The sequence below is a fragment of the Aquarana catesbeiana genome, linkage group LG03 (genome assembly GCF_042186555.1).
Source record: "Aquarana catesbeiana isolate 2022-GZ linkage group LG03, ASM4218655v1, whole genome shotgun sequence".
Taxonomy (NCBI): domain Eukaryota; kingdom Metazoa; phylum Chordata; class Amphibia; order Anura; family Ranidae; genus Aquarana; species Aquarana catesbeiana.
The window spans coordinates 140,815,250-140,835,328 of NC_133326.1; the positions used below are offsets into that span (position 1 = coordinate 140,815,250).

At 41.3% G+C, this 20,079-nt stretch overlaps 1 protein-coding gene across 2 annotated transcripts in view; it reads right to left on the reverse strand.

Annotated features, from left to right (window-relative positions):
• The window catches only part of FLNC (filamin C), an 83,367-nt gene that overhangs the window by 41,195 nt on the left and 22,093 nt on the right, over positions 1-20,079 (reverse strand). For both annotated transcript variants that reach the window (XM_073619333.1, XM_073619332.1), the window contains exon 2: positions 2,260-2,508. In XM_073619333.1, coding sequence (XP_073475434.1) covers positions 2,260-2,508 — 249 coding nt within the window. The remainder of the gene's footprint in view (positions 1-2,259; positions 2,509-20,079) is intronic.

A 20,079-nucleotide genomic window follows, 5' to 3' on the forward strand; every position in this document is an offset into this window, starting at 1 on the left:
TTAGGGTGTGCCCGGGCACACCTGGCATACCCCACTGCGCATGCCTATGTCCTAAAATAGGGTTGGCTGATCTCCTTGCTAGGTATTAACTAACAAGAAGTGATTTGTGAAAATTGGCTTACATAATAATATATCATACTATATCAGTCTCTTTGAAGAGTCCATACAACAGAAATTCATGGGGTGTGGTGCTACAACAGTGCTACTCACAGGGTCACATTTTGTACAGTTTGAGTACACATTTTAAAGCTGGACTCCGCAATAAGAATATATTGTCCACACACAAAAGGCATGTGTATTCTTACTTGAATCTTCTACTTTGCATATTTAAAACTTTACCTCAATTCAGGAACTTCCTATAATAAAGACCGGTCACTGCTGCTTTTTCTGCAGGGTGCAGGGTGACTGGTCTTGTATCCACTCCTACTGCAGTTTTAAGCAGGTAGCCTGTACTGGGTGGACCTGATGGCCCCACTACACCCTCCCCCCCCCACAGGTTTGATCTCTGCACAGACTATTTGCAGCACAGTACTGATTTAAAAGGTAATATCTTAATTTCCAAAGGCATTTGGTGCAGACAAAGTGAATTTATACACTTTATCTCTTTTAAGAAATATATATATAAACTAAAGTTTTTGTGCCCGGAGTTCAGCTTTAACGTGCTATATGCTTCTAAGCAAGGCAGATATTGAGCAAAACCAGCAGCAGCCTCAGGGCTGCCCAATGTTTGCTTTCCCAAAGCATGGGAAGGGGGGAAATGTTCCAGGGATATCTAGGAATATTTCCGTCTATGACCTAATACTTGGACATTGATCACAGGCATGGACATCACCCGTGGGTTGGAATATGGTCTTTATATTATACTTTTACTTTTTAACTCCTTAAGTGCTAAAGGATACCCTCCAGATATGATTACCATTTTTGATATTATTGTTATATATATATATATATATATATATATATGCAGTATGATACCTTTATACATACAGTATATATATATATATATATATATATATATATATATATATATATATATATACACACAACTCCTGAAGGACTGATGAGGAATGTTTTAAAGCATGTCAAACACAGGTCATCAAAATTCCATTGATTTTAATTAAGCAGTAGACTTTTGAGGCCACTTGTGATCTCCTTTGCATCATGCTGTATTTCTTTGAATGTGTCATGTCCTACTGAGGTACTTTTCAACTGTAGGCAGAGCAGGTCAAATCAGTCTTTTCTTGTGATGAGTTTGCCATTCAACATGAGGCCTTAAAGTTGGTTATTAAAACTTAAATAGACTAGTAGAAAGGGAAGCTGTAAAAACATCTAGGTTATAACCTAGCTAAAAATGTCTTCAAAGGTAGCCAAAAAATAGGAAGAATAGGAAGCCGCATTTCACTTACTTCAAACCGCTTTTGCATCCCTATAGATTAGTATGAGAATCCAAAACCCATTTGAAGCAAATAAAATCCTTTCAACGCTGGCTCTTAGTCAAACAAAGAACTTAGAAAATTCCATGATATAGCAGCATACTGTATGAACATTTTTCCATACCTCTCCACTGTTCTTTATTTGGAGGGACTGTCCCTTTTTTGGAACTAAATCCCTCTGTCCCTCTTTCCTTCTCAGTTGTCTCTCATTTTGGACAGATGTGTAGGCCTCTATAATAAATGCAATACTTAACTATCCAAAAGTCTTACACTACACTAAGCCTTTCACTCAAATCTTTTTATTGTCAGATTATTGTTTTAAATCATTTTTTGCTTAATAATTTTTCATGGGCCACATAACTGGGTGGGATGGGATGTGTCCTTTGCCTACATAATATGTGTTAAAAGGTGTCTCTATAACCCAGGGGTCTCTAAACTTTCAACGCAAAGGGCCGGTTTACTGCCATCCAAACTTGGCTGGACTGTGGCCAGTGGATTTAGAAAATGTCCTGGCATCGGTGGAAGTAAACCATGCCATAGCCTTGGTGTTCAGTGGGAGTAAAGAAATTACGTCATTGGTGTCAGTGTGAGGAATAGTGCCCCATCACTGCTGTCAGTGGGAGAACTAGTTCCCCATCTCTGGTGTTAATGGGAGGAATAGTACCAGTACCCTACTGATGGTGTCAGTGGGAGGAATAGTGCCCTGAGGGCCAGATAAAGGCAAGCAAAGGGCCACATTCGGCCCGTGGGCCGCAGTTTGGAGACCTCTGCTCATCCAACCCAACCTGATGTAAGTTCCTTGTTGACCCTCATAAAACTGACATACCTGGAGCACAGTTGTCAACTAGGGCACCCAGTGCTTTGCCATCTTGCCAGTCCCGGTGAAAGTTGGTGATAGGAAGCTGTGGAATCTTGTTCTGAATCCATCCCAGAAGTCTTTGTTTGGGAGTTTGCTTTTTTGCATCTTCTTCATCCTCATCTTCCCACATAGGCATAGAAATGGAGTAGTGTAGAATGAGAGTCCAGATCAGACCCAGGATCAGCTTAAGGTTTCCATCCACAATGGCTTTTGAATCTGCAAATAAAGAATCATTGTACATATTGGTTAAAAAATCTAATCAATTATTGGAATCATTTTTGCATTATTCAAAAATTACGAACATGTGCAATAGAGCATGAAAGTATGAAACTTTGTGCACCGCTCAAGCAGGAGAGGAAACTCGTCCACTTTAGCCTAGAAAGCATTTCACTGCATACATCTGAACAACATACCTTGGGGTAGACTAACCGCTGCTCTCCAGACAAACCAAAGTGAGATAAGATACCCCATGATATGTGCAATAGAGCATGTTTAGAGCCAAACAGTGAGTTCTGAACATCATACAATAATATTTTCAGCAATTATTTATAATATAAACAAAAGGCCGTTCATTACTTTTTTCAAGATATGCACAAAAAAGTAAAGTTGGCCATAGACAGAGCAAATTTCTTTCCTGCAACCACAAACAGTGTTGACAGTGGAATCCCTACTGCTGAGCCATTGTTTTCGGGGGAGGGGTGCGGGGCTATAACAGCCACTATTAATAATTTGATCGATCGATCAACTTGGGTATATTCAGCCTGCCGGGTTCCCGCTGAATTGTCCGAGATTCGTCTATGGCCAGCTATAGGTGTCCGCTAACTTTAGATACTTTGCCTGGAATGTATCAAACACTGATGTCACACTGATAACATTTTTCTTAATAGTATCTGAATTAAAAATGGATTATGTCAACTGTAATCTACAACTGATGTTGTTAACAAGCTTGGAATTCTTGGTGCAAAACATATTGACATTAGAAAACATTGATGTGTTTGTATTCCCCAGTAAAATTGTGTTGCTCCCAGGCTAAAGCCGGCCATAGATGTTCAGCAGGAACCAGCTGAGATTCTAATCATATATGGGCAGGCTGATTGTACCCAAGTTGATCCATCAATCAACTTGGGTACAACCAGCCTACCAGATTTTACATGGAATTATTGCTAGTGGCATGGACTTCTTCCCCCCCCCCCCCCTTCGCCGGGAGAACACAAAGGCTCAGAAGGGGGGATTCAACACTGACTGTCTGACTGACAAAATGAATCACCCAAAATTGAATTTCCTGGCTAATTAGCTATTGTAATGGTTTTCCTCCCTCAACAGCTAATGCCTAGTACACACGATGAGAAAATAAGGCTAAAAAAATATAATGCATTCGGAGCAATCCTTTTGATAATTTATTCATTGGTACACAGCTTTCGAGAGCCGATCACGACAGTTCATGTGAAAATATACAAAGGGACAAGCGCGAAAATGTTTCTCGTAAGATTACAGAATGAATGATTTTCATATAATTAGTGTGGTATTTTTACGAAAAAAATCGAGTGACCAAGACCACGCACACTTGGAAATTAAAGAATACATTAAATATTTAATATAAATCCTGTATAATAATAATAATAATAATAATAGGTGATCCTTTAAAAGCATTTACAGTTCACCACTTTAACTACTTATGGACTGCCCACCTTGGATATACGTCCCTACTTTGATGTTATGGCCATAACACCGGTATATATTTAAACAACGGGCGGCATCTGCCTGGAGTTTGCATGTTCTCCCTGTGCTTGTGTGGGTTTTCCTCCGGGTACTCCGGTTTCCTCCCACACTCCAAAAGACATGCTGGTAGGTTAATCGGATCCTGTCTAAATTGGCCCTAGTATATGTATGAATGTGAGTTAGGAACCTTAGATTGTAAGCTCCTTGAGGGTAGGGACTGATGTGAATGTACAATGTATATGTAAAGCGCTGTGTAAATTGATGGTGCTATGTAAGTACCTGAAATAAATAAATAAATAATACATTAAATCACTTCTGAAGTTGTATTCTGTCTCACAAGATTTTTCGTAACTTTATTAACCTATTTGTTTTTGATATGAGACTAGCATGTAAAATAAACGGACGATCATTCGTCTGATATTCTAATTGTATGTACGAGGCTTAAGCTAGAGGCCACACCTGATGCTGCAGAGGTAGCTGGGCAAGTAATATGGAGCCAGGTTAGAGACCCTCCACGGTCAGAATCAGCGTGTGGGCAGCAAGTCTCAAGCCAAACAGCCCACAGCTTTTCATGAGCTTTTCAAACCCAGCTACTGTGGGGAGCCCCTCCCCAATTGGGACCAGGGTACTCTAGCTCCAGTGGGGTGCCCCCCTGGTGTCCTTGAGCCTTGGATACCTCCAACCTTTTGCCTGTGTTATGAGAGCTATCCTGAATTTCCCTGAGAACTACACTGTGTGTGGGGATAAGCGATTGAGCCACAGGTACAATGTTGTGAGGAGTCCATGTTTTTGTAGGTTTCATAATCTATTTAGTAATATTCTGCAGTGTATGTATGCTCTTTTGCACTCTGACTTTTTTTTTTTGCATAGTTGATACAGTCACAGTTACTCCCTAGCTGATGATTCAGCCAATTGTCTATTCTGTTACACTACTGTTTCCCCGCTGGACTAATGGTGTCCAGAGTATTCCTTTCTCCCTCCCCTAGGTGCTAACAAGCAAATATGTTCTGGGAAAAGTTTTTTTTTTAAAGAGACTGGCCAGTGGTCAGGTTGTGCATGCATGGTGGATGTCTTTAGGCAGCTTCATTTGCATCTTGGCTATTCACCAGTATAGCTGAGTGCCCCTTTACCGGCCTGCCTCAGCAGAGAGCATCAGCCCCTGGAGATCTGGACATGCTCATGGTATTTAAATTGCAGTTTCTCCCTGCCTCCTCTGCTCAGTGGGACCATACCTGATGGAACAGCTGTTTCTGGGTTAGCTAGGTGGGACCAGGTACAGGACACCCTTACATTAGAGTCAGTGTGCAAGCCACCAAAGGGCACAAGAGCACACAGCATTACCCTAAGCCCCAGTCACATTGGCAGAGATTAGCCAGAGAGTCTCCCCAGCAGTGGCGGCCCATCCATAGAGGGTGCACAGGCGCTGCCTCCCCTATCAATGCGCCTGGCCCCCTGGTCTACATATTAGTGGTGCCGGACCATGGATTTCAATGCAGGGTGGGTGTTTTTTTGAAGCACCTGATGCCTAGCGCTTTGGAGGAAAAGGAGATACGGCAGAGGAAGCTGGGGGGGCGGAACAACGGAGCCGCCGCGGCCCGCATTCTAGGAGAGCAGGAGAGAACACCACAGCCCCACCACGAGTGGGTAAGTGACGGACCGCCCCCAGGCGGGGGGGAGGGGGGTGTTGTTTCAGTGCTGTGCCACACCGCTGGGGGGGTGTTGTTTGTTTGCTACCACCCTCAAAGAAGTCATTCCAGTGGGGTGGAGTTGCTCTCTGTTGCCCGGCCTGATGACTTTATCAGCAATACCTGTGTGCAGCCTGTTGCATAGTCCCTGTCCTCAGTGCCCTGAGTGACCCACTACAGCCGCTTCCTTTATAGGATGGTCAAAAAAAGGAGAGGGAGTGCAGCACTATAAACAAAGAAATACCAAGAATATAGCGCTGCACTCCCCCTCCTTTTTTTGACCATTTTATTTACATTGTCGTGCTGGCTGCTTTTCACGTTTTTTGACAGCGTGGTACTCTTTGTGATTTTTTTTGCTTCCCTTATAGGAGGAGGAGACATTTGACCACTTTGTCTGAGGAACTGCAAGTATTTGACTACTGTACAGTACGAACTTTTTTCATTTAAAGTGGTTCTAAAGGCAGAAGTTTTTATTTTTACCTTAATGCATTCTCTGTATTAAGGTTAAAAAACCTGCAAACAGATCCTACCCCCCCTTAAATACCTACCTGAGCTCAATCTCAGGGGAGCAGCGGCACTCTCTGCTCATTGGACAGAGAGGCAGCAGTGGGAGCCGTTGGCTCCTTTTGCTGTCAATCACAGCCAGTGAGGAAAGAGCGGTTGGCGGGCCAAGCTGGGCTCTATGTGTTAATGGACACACAGAGCCTTCTCTGGAGCAAGCAGGCACAAGCAGCTCCATAGCAAATGGTAGAGGGGAGGGTCCAGGAGCGCCGATGGGGGGCTGAAAAGAGGAGGGTTGGGCTTGCTCTATGACTTGTTTGTTATTTTATTTTAAAAAAACATTATGCCGTTATAATCACTTTACCTGATGGTATGTGCTAACCTGTTATTTTATACTGCCACCTAGTGACCAAAAAACATTTCTTTAATCTGTTACTTTATGTGGATTTACTCCATCTGCTATTTTGTAATCTGTTTAATACCCATTTTTTAGTACCAATCTGTATTGTCAATTATCCTACATTTTGACAGTAAATACCAAATTGCTCATCTTTATTGGCCTGATACTATTATGTAACATTACTACATAAGTTGTCCTAGGTACAGCTAGATCTTTAAATTATTACTGTTTTGGGTGTATGTCTGCTATCAGGTGTCCCTACACTGTTTTATTTCTCAGAAGCTTAACATTTTTATGACCTTTTGACTTTGCTATGTGCAGAAATCACAGTTTGAATAATCTCAGCTAGAACATTTATTTTAACTGTGTATGCTCTGTATTTTATTATATATTGTTTTACCTTTTTAGGTCGGGTCAGTAGATACGTTGTTAGGGTAATAGGGTAGTAGGGTAATAGGTTCCTGTCTAAATTGGCCCTAGTATGTGTATGCATAGCTCCCAACTGTTCCTGATTTCGAGGGACTGTCCCTAATTTGGAACAAAGTCCCTCTTCCCTCCTCATTTACTATTTATCTTTCAAAAAGTGTTTCCCAGTGCCAAACCTTTCATACAATAAATTGCTGCATTTGTAAATTTCAAAAGCCAGTATAAAGGAATAGCAGTTGTAAAAAAAAAAAAAAAAAGCACTTGTGGGTTTAACTAATCGTTTTTTAAAAAGAATTCTCCTTTAAGGGTGTGTGTCCTGTGCCTACATACTTTTGCTAATAGGGGTCACTCATCCCTGTTTTAAAAAGTTGGGAGGTATATGTATGTATGTGTGTGAGTTAGGGACCCTGGATTGTAAGCTCCTTGAGGTCATGTACAATATATATTTGTAAAGCGCTGCATAAATTGATGGCATGATATAAGTTCCTGTAATAAATACATACATCCGGAAACGAATTGGTTTCTGTGCAGAGCTGCACCAGATTTTGCACTCTCCAGCATCCACGACTAAAATGTACTGGAGCTTTAGTCGACTAAATATGACTAAAACTAAAACACTTGCAGAAGACTAAAATGGGACTAAAACTAGAATGCCATTTTAGTCAAAAAACTAAAACTAAATCGAAATTTGCTGCCAAAATTAACACCGCATGTATGTTGCGTGTTATAAACGAAATAAGAGCAGACAGATGAACCCCAACTGCAGATACTGGCGTTATAATAGCTCATTAATGAATATCTTATTATTAACTGCTTGTCGACCAGCTGCCGCAGTTTTACTGCGCCAGGTTGGCTCGGCTGCGCGAATCGCCGTAGCTGTACGTTGGTCCCTTTAATCGCCAAAGCAGGCACGTGCGCGCCCACTGCACGTCGCCAGAGCCGATGCGTGTGGCTAGGGCCGATGCGCGTGGCCAGAGCCGATGTGCATGGCCGGAGGCTGCTTTGTCCGCAAGCCACCTGCGATTGGTCCACAGAGAGCCAGAACGGGGATCTGTCAATGTAAACAAACAGATCCCTGTTTTGACAGGGGAGTAGAGCAATCTCTCTGTACTCCCAGTCAGTCCACTCCCCACACAGTTAGAAACACCTCCCTAGGGGACACTTAACCCCTTGATCGCTCCCTAGTGTTAACCCCTTCTCTGCCTATGTCATTTATACAGTGATCATTGGCTATTTTTAGCTCTGACTGTAATAATGTGACAGGTCCCAAAAAAGTGTCAAAAGTGGCCGATCTGCCCGCCGCAATGTCGCAGTCCTGCTAAAAATCATTGATCACCGCCATTACTAGTAAAAAAAAAAATGAATAATAAAAATGCCAGAAATCTATACCCTATTTTGTAGACGCTATAACTTTTGCACAAACCAATCAATATACGCTTATTGCAATTTTTTTTTTACCAAAAATATGTAGAAGAATATGTATTGGCCTAAACTGATGAAGAAAATATTTTTTTTAAATTTTTTTTCAATATTTATTATAGCAAAAAATATAAAATATTGTTTTTTCTTTCAAAATTGTCGGCCTTTTTAGCGCAAAAAATAAAAACCGCAGAGGTGATCAAATACCACCAAAAGAAAGCTCTACTTATGGGGAAAATAGACACAAATTTAGTTTGTGTACAACGTCGCAAGACTGCGCAATTGTCAGTTAAAGTGACGCAGTGCCGTATCGCAAAAATGGTCATTAAGGGGGCAAATCCTTCCGGGGCTGAAGTGGTTAATATATTATAATAAGTATGTTAATAATATTTAATTGGCAGGTAGATGATTTATGTTGCGCAGTACTGAGAGATGATCAAGCTTGCTTTTATCTCGCACTTTAGTATACAATCTCATTTCAGTCCCTGGCACAGACAAGCGCACAAAGAGCCAATAATGGGGTTTACTTTGCCTCACACATTCTTACCCAAATTTTTTTCCTTACAGAAATACAGACACAAATAACACCGATCTGCACACACTAATCCTTTTCTGACATCGGACCAGCTGCAGATATATAGCACTGAAGGCCTAATCGTACAACACAAATGACAAACTATTTAAGGAAACATTCAGCAGCACTCTCAATAGCCGCTGCTATGAATGGAAGGCTGGCAGCTTCATGACCAGATAAAAGTAGCCAACTAGATGAACATGTTAGAATCTGACCGCTTACAGAAAGACGGCTAGGAATATGTACTCTTATGGTGAGATGAATAAAGGACCTGACCAGAAACAATGGTAGATAGAATATTACACAGAGGAATAGAAGAGAACAGCACTTTATGTCCGAAAATTGTATATAGTATAGTATGTATTTATGAGTCATTACATATATTCAAATCATTAGTAAGACCTTATCTGAAATATGCAGTTCAGTTTTGGGCACCAATTCACAAAAAGGATATCGGGGAACTGGAGAAAGTGCAGAGAAAGGCAACCAAACTGATAAGAGGCATGGAGGAGCTCAGCTATGAGGAAAGATTAGAGGAACTGAATTTATTCTCTCTTGAGAAGAGGAGATTAAGGAAGGATATGATCACCTTGTATAAATACATAAGTGGTCCATATAGTGAACTTTCAGATCATTACAGTGGACAAGGGGGCACTCTTGACTTTGGGAGCAAAATAAAGGTAACCTCTACATATGGAAAGGCTTCTTCACGGTAAGAGCTGTGAAAATGTGGAATAGACTCCCTTAATAACTAGTTCTAGATGGCTCAGCAGATTGTTTTAAGAAAGAGCTAGATGCATTCCTAAACTCACAAAATATAACTGGATTCTAACATTTATAGGTAATAACATCAGGGGTAGTTGATCCAGGGAATCTGCATTGTTAAGCGCTGCGCAAACTGTTGGCGCTATATAAATCCTGTATAATAATAATAATCTGATTGCCTTCTGGGAGATCAGGAAGGAATTTGTTCCCTGCTGGGGCAAATAAGATCATACTTTACAGTTTTTTTCCTTCTTCTGGGGGTATAGAATTGTGTATTTTGAGGTTTTGATTATTTTGTTTTACTCCATTGGTTAAACTTTATGAACTTGAGTCTTTTTTCACCCTGACTAACTATGTACTGTATCTATAAATATATTTAATTGGTTGCTATGGGTTGCTGCATTTTACTTTGATAAAGTCTTCTTTAGTTGTGTCTGTAGATGTAAAAGAGTTTTATTCCAGGACAGGTTAAAGAATGTTTATTCTCACACTGAGGATCAGACAGTAATGCATACCATTTCCATTATAGCACAATGTCTGGTAGATTATAAAGGTGTTCAGAGCAATGGTCTGGCAGCAAACATTTTCCATTCAAACTCTGAGCAAGTGTGCCCTTCACCAGATAAAGGGAGAACAGGAAGAGGAAAGAGGAAGGCTTGCTGTGAATATGAATGAACCCAGTCTAGCACCGTTTAATATGTTTTATATGCAATTAAAGATATGATGTCTTCCTGAGCTATGATAGCAAAGACTACAAGTTCAACTCCCAACATGATATCAAAATTGCTGGAACTTTTCTATGATGGATCCTGAGGGCTTTCACTTTTTAGTGCCAGGAGCCCAACACTGTTATATTCTGTGAGGGACTTTTAGTACCAAAAAACACAAGTAAAAAAATTTGAAGTCATGCCCAGGACATGAAACCTATCCCTAATGCTTCTCATGACCCTAACAATTAACATGGAAAACATGGAGGCTCCCGTAGCTACACAGTCAGGTTGATAAAAGATACAAGTCCATCTAGTTAAACCAATTGAAAAATGAATGAATATGGTACCGACCAGACTGGCTACATATGGAGCTTCTCCAAAGTTCTTTCGAGGCTGTAGGCAGGATGGAACAACATACCATATATGGTGGCAATGCCCCAAGGTGCGACGATTTTGGATAAGGGTTTACAACTTCATTTTTACTCTTACCCAAATCAACCTCATTAAACCTCCTAAACATGCCCTGTTGGGGTTGAAAGTTGACGAGGCCTCGAAAAACCAGAGGAGGCTCCTCACTTTCATATTTATTGCTGAGCAGGAGGGCCAGCTGTACTGTCCTATTACAGACACCGATACTCTTCTGTCTCCAACGGCAGTGCTGCCAACTTCTCCTTCTCTCCCTCCCTTGGGCTACACTGCAAGGAGCTTGATTCTAGCACATACACCCCTTCCATCTGCTGTCCGGGCCCACCTATTTCCCCCGCAGAGCTGCCAGCTTCCCTCCTCTCCCACCGGCAGCTGCTGTGGGCACAGAGGGGGATGTAATTTACTGGTCCTTTCCTTTCCTGAATGAACACAGTGATCGAACAGTACCAATCCCTCCTGTGTCCATTCATCATAAACTGTGTTTTCTTTGCTCCAGTTTGTGAATGAGCAGGAAGCCTCAGAGGGCTTCCTATTCATTCATCTGTGCAGCTGAGGATGTAGAGAAAGGGACTAATAAATCTATGTCCTCAGTCACTTTCAGCTGAGTGGGCTGTCAGATAGGCTGTATGGGACCCTGTGATTTCTAACAGAAGCCCTGGACACAGCAGAAAGTAAAGGAAAATCTCCTCGTGGGAAGAAAACTTACAGTCAACAGCTGTCACAGCTGAAAGTGCTAGTTCCCTGACTGTCATGTAGCTCAAATGGCTGACTTTATCAGTGACTCAAAAACTATTGATGTTAGACTCAGCCGGGGCAGCCAGGCAACTAGTATTGTTAGAAGGAGAGTCTTCATATCTCACAGTTCAGGTTTGCTTTCAATTAAATCTGATTTTCCTTTGCACTGCAAACACGTTAAAAGAAGCATAAAAGTTCTACTGTGTGGTTCAGTGCAGCAAAACATGCTTAGTCGCCTGGTTGCCGTGCCGATCTTTTAGCATCCGTACTCTCTAAGAAAAGTATGCATTGCATGCGTGTTCCAGATCAGTGATTTAAAGTACAGAAGCCAGAGACAGCCAGAAAAATTGCATTTTTCGAAGAAGGTTGGCAATAGCAGGTATTCCTGTTTCATGTAAGAAACACTGGGGGAAGGTTTACCTTTACCTGGAATGTGCAAAATCTGGTGCAGCTCTCCATAGAGACCAATCAGCTTCCAGGTTTTATTGTCAAAGCTTAATTGAACAAACTGAAGTCAGAAGCTGATTGGCTTCCATGCACAACTGCACCAGATTCTATGTGCACCAGTTTTAGTAAATCTCCCCGCACTGTCCTGCAAGCACCTCACACTCATACACAAAACATACTGCCACAAGCACCACATGAGTCATGTATCCTCAGCATTCCAATATCTTCTCAATCTTTCCATAAAAGCAAAGAACAAAAGCGGAGAGAGAATGTCCAGGAATATCAGGGTGGGGACGGGGATGTGGGGGGTGTTGGAGGCAGTACACCCTGCAGTCATCTGGAAGGAGGGTGTGAAACAGAAGAGAATTACAAGATTGGTGGAACAAATGACAGCTGAGATAATGTCATCACAAATTCCTTTGCCTTATTCTCTGGCTCTGCTTCTTCACACCCTTCATTTTTACCTCTCTCACAGGCATGACAAATGGAACCTGTTCTGGCTATAAGTTACAATTATCTGTTATTAATGTAAGTGCCTGTGATTGATATACTGAATATGTAGTGACAAGGGCTTGAGGATTTTCTGTTTACTGTTCAGCTAGAGCAAATGTTATAATACCTTAAAGCTGAACTGTGGGATTATTTGAACTGAATACTTACATTGTCCAGCTTGGAGCGGTATTCATATCTTAGACCTGAAGGACCACAGGGAAGCTGAAAATCATTATAGCAGTCAGTGATACTACTACAGTGATCATTGCGATATTCCCGCATAGCTCCCAAGTGTCCCAAATTTCAAGGGACTGTCCCTTGTTTGGAACAAAGTCCCTCTGTCCCTCTTTCCTCCTCATTTGTCCCTAATTTTGGTCTAACCTATATAGTTGTATATAAAATGCACTTTTTATCTTTCAAAAAGTGTTTCCCAGTGCTAAACCTTTCCTCCGATTTTTTAATTGCTGCATGTATAAATTTCAAATGCCAGTATAAAGGAATAGTAGTGGTAAAAAAATGCACTTGTGGGTTTAACCACTTCCATACCAGGCACTTCCCCCCTTCCTGCCCAGGACAATTTTTATTTTTCAGCGCTGTCACACTTTGAATGACAATTGCACAGTCATGCAATGCTGTACCCATCTAAATTTTTATCATTTTCTTCCCACAAATAGAGCTTTCTTTTTGGTGGTATTTGATCACCTCTGCGGTTTTTAGTTTTTGTGCTATAAACGAAAAAAGACCGACAATTAAAAAAAAAAAACTGATGGGCACTGATAGGAGGCACTGATCGGCAGCACTGATGGCATTGATAGGCGGCACTGATGGGCACTGATAGGTGGCACTGGATAGGCAACACTGATGAGGAGATACTGACAGGCATTATTGAGTGGCACTGATTGGCACTTTCATGGGGAATTGACAGGCATTACTGATGGGGCACTGATTGGCACTTTTTTGGGCACTGATTGGCACTGTTGTGGGCACTGATCGGCACTGTTGTGGGCCCTACAGGCGTTTATTATGGGAACAGGCTGGCAGGTGTCGGGCACTGATTGGCAGCTGATGGGCACCTTTTGATGGGGGCTGTGCTGATAATCAGCACATTGATTGCAGAAGACAAGCCGATCGGCTCTCCCTGTCAGCGTGAACCGAGGAAAGCCGTTTACCGGCACTTCCTGCTTCATGCGACGATCAGCCATAATTGGTCACAGCTGATCACGTGGTAAGAAGCCTCTGTCAGAGGCTTCATACCACGATCGGAGTTGCGGTGTGTCAGACTGACACACAGCACCTCCGATGGCCGCACTGCATGCCCCTGCAGGTGCGCACCGGCTGTGTTATCCTGATCACGTCATATGATGTCCGGTCAGGATATCATAACCACTTTGCCGCCATCATTCTGCTATATAGTGGGCGGTAAGTGGTTAACTAATCTATTTTTAGATAATTCTCTTTTAGGGGGGCGTGACAGGGGATATGTTCTATGACTACATACTTTTGCTAATAAGTGTCCCTCGTTCCCATTTCAAAAAGTTGGGAGGTAGGTCTTCCGGGTTCTGCTCTAGTTCTATAAGAGTAGTTGCCTTACTGTGCACTGACCACAGGGATTCCCTTATTCAACATTGCCACAATTCATGGAATGCCTTGCATTTTCTTCAATGAATACACAGTGTTCTCTGATTGGATAAGGTCGAGATGACATCACAGCACCCCTCTCCACTTGTTCAATTAGAGAATGCCTTGTATCTAAAGGATAAGTTCACATTTTGTAACATGTTACACCCATATTCAGGGTGTAACATGTAACATGTTACATATGCACAGTCCCCCTGCTCCCCCTGATTCCCCACCTCCCGAGCGGGGGATCTTCTCCCCCTGCTAACGATCACAAATTTTAAAAAAACCTGCCTGGCCGTGTCATTCATGCACAGTGTTCTGTGAAAACTACGAGGGCCGACAGCCTTTGTGGCTGTCAGCTTGTAGTTCTCAATGAACTTCCATGGTACTGTTGAGCGCTCTGGTAGTTCATTGAACGTTCTGTCACAGTAAAGTTGATTTACTAAAACCAGAGAGTGCAAAATCTGGTGCACCTGTGTGTAGAAGCCTCAGCTTCTAACTTCAGCTTGTTCAATTAAATTTTGTCAAAAAAACCTGCATACTGATTGGTTTCTATGTAGAGATGCACCAGCTTTTGCACTCTCCAGTTTTAGTAAATCACCCCCAGTGTAACTGTTTGCCAAGAGGTATGAGCAGACATATACACAGACAGTCTGCAGGACAGTGGCATTACACCCAAGATCAGCAGATTGTGGGTCCAATGCTTTACAGGTCCCTAACAAAATGTTTTTATAACGTCAAAAAATGTGCATTTATTATGATATTATAATTTTTTTTAAATTATGATATTATTTTTGTAAAGGTGAACTTATCCTTTAATAAGAAAGTCTACTTGTTCTGTCAATGACGGGTGTGGGGTGCTGAGCAAGCAAGCCCCCGTAATCAGTGTGCAGAGTAGGATCTAGAAGATTACAGCTATCACTATAGTATGCCATATATATAATTCCTGGGGTTCAGCTTTAGGTTGCCTAACATATATTTAGGTATTTGCTGTAAGCTGCATAACACACTGTGGTAAAAAAAGTCTATGTATATACAATTTTTTTTGAGTAATCAAATTCATAATTTTGCAACATTACAGTTTTTTGTCCTCCTCCACCAAAAAATTGCTAATTCCATGTCATGGAAAGCTGCAATGTTCAGAACACTGGAAGACACCACCAAAACCAAAGGGGCAGGAACAAATTCTAGGATTTCTTAGTATCCTTAGTAGTGAGAGAGGTAATAGATGGTCAGTAGTAATGTGGAGACAGCTGTCATGTTCAAGAATGCTGTTGTGACTCCAAATCATTCAGGCTTTGGTGTTCTCAGCTGTTTCCTCCTGGAGGATCAGGACCAACTGCTCAAGCGGTTGGACCAAGTGTGTGACACCTGTCACTGAGCCAGCAAACCACCACCTGCCCCAAACCAGCAATGCTCTAATCTAACTCCCTTAGAGGCCGCAATGCCTTTTCCATCTGCCTTCTAGTTAGCAAACCATACCATACCATAGACAAAGCATACTACAACAATGCAGGGAATTTGTCACCAATGCGGGATGGGTTAATACTGCTGGCAATCACAGAACATAGTGGAAGGTGTTAAGGATATTCCCTTTATGACAAAAAAGATTTAAAAATACGTTCACTTGAAACAACTGACTTCATTAAGTAAAGGCTGAGTATTAAACAATTTTTATTTCTGCAGACCTATCACTTTGATCGCACAAAGGTCCTTCAGTGGTCTTGATCCATTGCCTACAGCTAAGGGGGCTGACAGCAATTTCTTGCATGCTGCAGTAGTGCAATATTACACTTGTTAGCCTTTTTCAACCGGGGTGCCCTAAGGTTACTTCAGGGGTGCCTTGGCAAAATGCCTAGAAATTGCCCCGAATTGCCCAAAAATTGTCAACAAGCCAGTGGGAAAAATTTCCAGCCACTGGCGACCCAATAACCAAAGGTATCATGAGTTGATAAGGAGGGCATTGGGCACCGGTACTCCACTACCCCACTCTATCAGTACTGGGTTCACATTAGCTGAGTGAGGGAAAAGAAAAACACCAGTGTGCAAAGGTGTGTTTTGCTTTGGAAGAATAAGTCACCTCCAACGTTGGGTGTCCTACGTGTGTGGATATTCATGCGATATAAAAAACTATTGGTTTTGTTTTTTACATTTTAGAATGGTTGCACAATCTTAAAGGGTGCCTGTAACTCCTGTATGACTATATACCATAATTGGCTCATGCCCCAGGAATTGGAAATCACTGAAGCAGACACCACAATTCAGTGATCTCCAATTATTTCTGGGTTCTGTGCATTCTGAACACTTGCTGTTGACTGCTTGGCACAGGCACCATTCAGAGGATGCTTTGTGTTCTGTGATTGGATGAGGTGGAGGGGTGGGGTGGTAAATTCAGCAATTTAGTGTATTATGTATAAGCGGTTTACTTCTTTTTGGAAACAACTGATTTTAGGATTAAGGTTGTGTATGGCAAAGAGTGCCCTTCTGTTATCAATTAATGGCATGGTGTTGTATGATAAACGTATGTGCTACGCTTTATAATCTAGCTGCATCTGATTTTATATTTTTGTATGATAAAAATATATTTTTTAATATAGATTTGTCTTGTGTATCCTAAGGTAGCCCATAATAGTCCCTTTACTACTTTAGAGGGTGTTCATTTTGGTAAATTTTCGTAACGATGGCTACAGTTTGACACCAAAAAACTCTGTTTCAATATGGCAAAGATAATGTATGCTCATAAAGATAAACTAAAAATGCAAATTCTCATACTTGCACTAGGGTATCAGAGCAATTCTTTGATGGAAACTTCAACATAACCTACTGCTAATGATCTTCTTTGTTTCAGAAATGCACAGGTGATATTTCTCTTTGCATGGAAAAAAACTGTTTGGACAGCCGTTAAACCTGTCACTGTCTAGTAATGACAGCTGTCTACTTACCCTGTACTTTGCAGCTGAGTTTTCTAGTTATTATTCTCCCTGGGACAACCCAGGGACACAGTCAGAAAGAGTAAGATGGCAGTATGTTCAGAAAATTGAATGGACCATGAAAATATCATCTATATATCTTCAGTATATGTTCATCTACATCATGGTTAGGAGTAAGGCTGATGTCAGATGGGGAATTCTGCTGCTAAAGACTAATCACCAGCACTGGGATCTTTAAAGATCTTACATCATTGTTTGGAGAACAGCTAGCCATACACTGATTGAAATTTTGATGGTTCAACTGGGAATTTTGGTCTGTGTGTGGCCATCCCTAATCAACATAAATTGATTGTTTGATTAGCTTCTGTCAAAGGGACATTTTCTTAATCAAGGTTTGCGGCCAATTAGCTGCTGATCAGTGTATTCTGATAGCAGTGGGTCCCGCCGTCAGAATACAATGCCCTGGCAATGGGAATGCCTCAATCCACCTTGTTCACGTGGGTGGAGATAATTGTTAGTTTTTATTTCTTTCAGCCCACTGGGTGAACAAAAAAATAAATAACTGTCTACAGCCAGCTTAAGGCTGATGTCAAATGGGCAATTCTGCTGTTAGACACAAATCGCCAGTGGCAGGATGATTAAAGTATCTGTCCCTATAAAATCACTCACTTGTAGACAGATGCAGCAAGATAAGATGCAGCAAGATTTCCTTGTGGCCCGAATGCTACTGAATCACAGTCGCTAGTGATCATCTGGCTGCTTCAGCTACAGAGGGAGCCATAACAAGGACAAATAGGCAGCCTCTTAGCGATCCTGCCACCAACGATTTCAACAATCACCAGCAGCCGCATCGCTAGCAGCAGTCACTTGTCTAATATCAGCCATAGGTGCATTACCCAGTAAAGTTTAGCTGATGCTTGCCACATTAATTTAAATAACATTATCTAAAACATCCACCATATTGGCAAAATCCATCCGTGCATGAATAAAGTCAGTGATTTGTAGAGATAAAATTGATTTGAACGAATAGTCTGTTAGAACATTTTACGTGAAACAAAACTGAACTAAGCCAAATGAAGGAAACTGCAATAGCTATGATGTATATCTGGGAGCTTGTTTAGTACTGTGGATGAAACACAGATCAAAAGATATATGGGGGCTTTGTTTCTCCCAATTTAAAACTAGAGGTTTCATAAATGAAAAAGAGACCTAGTGTGGGAAGTGGATGGCAGTTGAATCCTGATTGTGAATGGGCATTCGTTTATTTAATTAAAAACATTTTTACAGTGTTACGTTTGTTCTTCTTATGCTGTGGTTAGTAGGATTCCATTGGATTTCTTTACGGTCATGGCAGCAGGGGGTAGCACCTTTACCCCCCACTTCCCTCCCAACACTACCACCACCACCACACACACATTTGGGCAATTAGAAGAGCTAGGGGGCTTAGTGCTAATCAGCAATGGGCTGGTGTTCTTAGAGGGGAGGGTGTATTTCTTTTTGGGACCCCATGTTGAAGCGCCCTTACTATGTTGCATGAATGCCATATTGGCTTGACTTTTCTGAGATTGTCAGCACTGGATTGGCAGGCAGGTATTTTTTGGTTTAATGAGGAAAAACAAAATTGTTGAAAAAAACAAACAAAAAACAATGAAAAAAAATGAAAATTGGCCAATCCAAACCAAATAAACTGGTTGACAGGAGCAAATCCAAATCGGAGCTAAAAAAGGTAGTGTTTCCTAATGATCTCATCTTACCATTTTTAAAAAATTCAAAATGTTCTATTTGGTTACTCATATTCAATATAGTTCAGTAAAGCATTGCATTATTGTAGGTGCTATGTAAATACCTGTAATAAATAAGTGATAATAAATAAATAAAATGGGGGTATCAGTTATCAATACTGTATCCAGGACATTTGTCTTTAGGATCTTTTTGAGTCTGACTTTCTGGAACGATCTCTACTATTTGCTGTGTCACTGACAGAGACTTTTTCTGTCCCCAGCGGCAGCCTCGTGAGCAGGACAGGAGAAAGAGGTGACAGCTGTGTCCCAGGATGCCAGGACGGAAGAAGGAATCAGTGCCAAAAGTAGTCTACTAAACCTTCTACCACCACATGGGGGAGAAATCTGCAACCTTACACCTTCTTTCTTAGTCATATATTTTATTTGCTAATTATTATTTCTTGACAACAGTAATAATACAGAAAGCTAATATAATCAAAAATGATATAACAAAACAGTGTTTTTGGCACTGCTCTTCATACATAAAAATCAACTGTATTATTTGAATTGTGATTTCTAACAATTGTGGACCCCATGGTTTTATGTAAATAGTATACTTATTATGAGGTGTTTGCAGTTTTTTTATGCACACAAAAAATATTTTTTTTTAATTTATTTTAATTTATTTCTGAAAAATGTTATATGTTTTTGTAGTTATCTACCATTGAGCTGCCAGGCAAGAGTCAGTAGTGTTTTGTAATGACATTTATATAGGGCTTTTTTTCAGTGGGTACGCAGGGGAATGCAGTTCCAGCACCTCCAGCACTGAATGTATTTAATGGCAAAGGGTGCTGGAATGTGGAGGGGTTATTGATGCTGGCTGCTGGGGAATCTATTGTTGCTGGAGGGGACAATCCTTCTTATGTTGCTGGGGGACAATCCTTCCTGGGAAGTATCTACTGTTAAGGGAGGGGTCTATTGTTGCTGACTGCTGGAGGGTCTATTGATGCTGGCTATTGGCAGTCTATTGATGCTGGGGAGGTTTGTTGCTGCTGGGGGTGTTCATTGTTACTACAGGGGACCTATTTAACTGCCTTTCTAGTTATCATCAACAAATTATATACAAATTACATAGCACCACAAAATTATATTTGGTTCTGTATTTTCTAAAAGGGGCATTACTGGGAGGTGGGTAGGGGATGGAACCATTAAGTGGG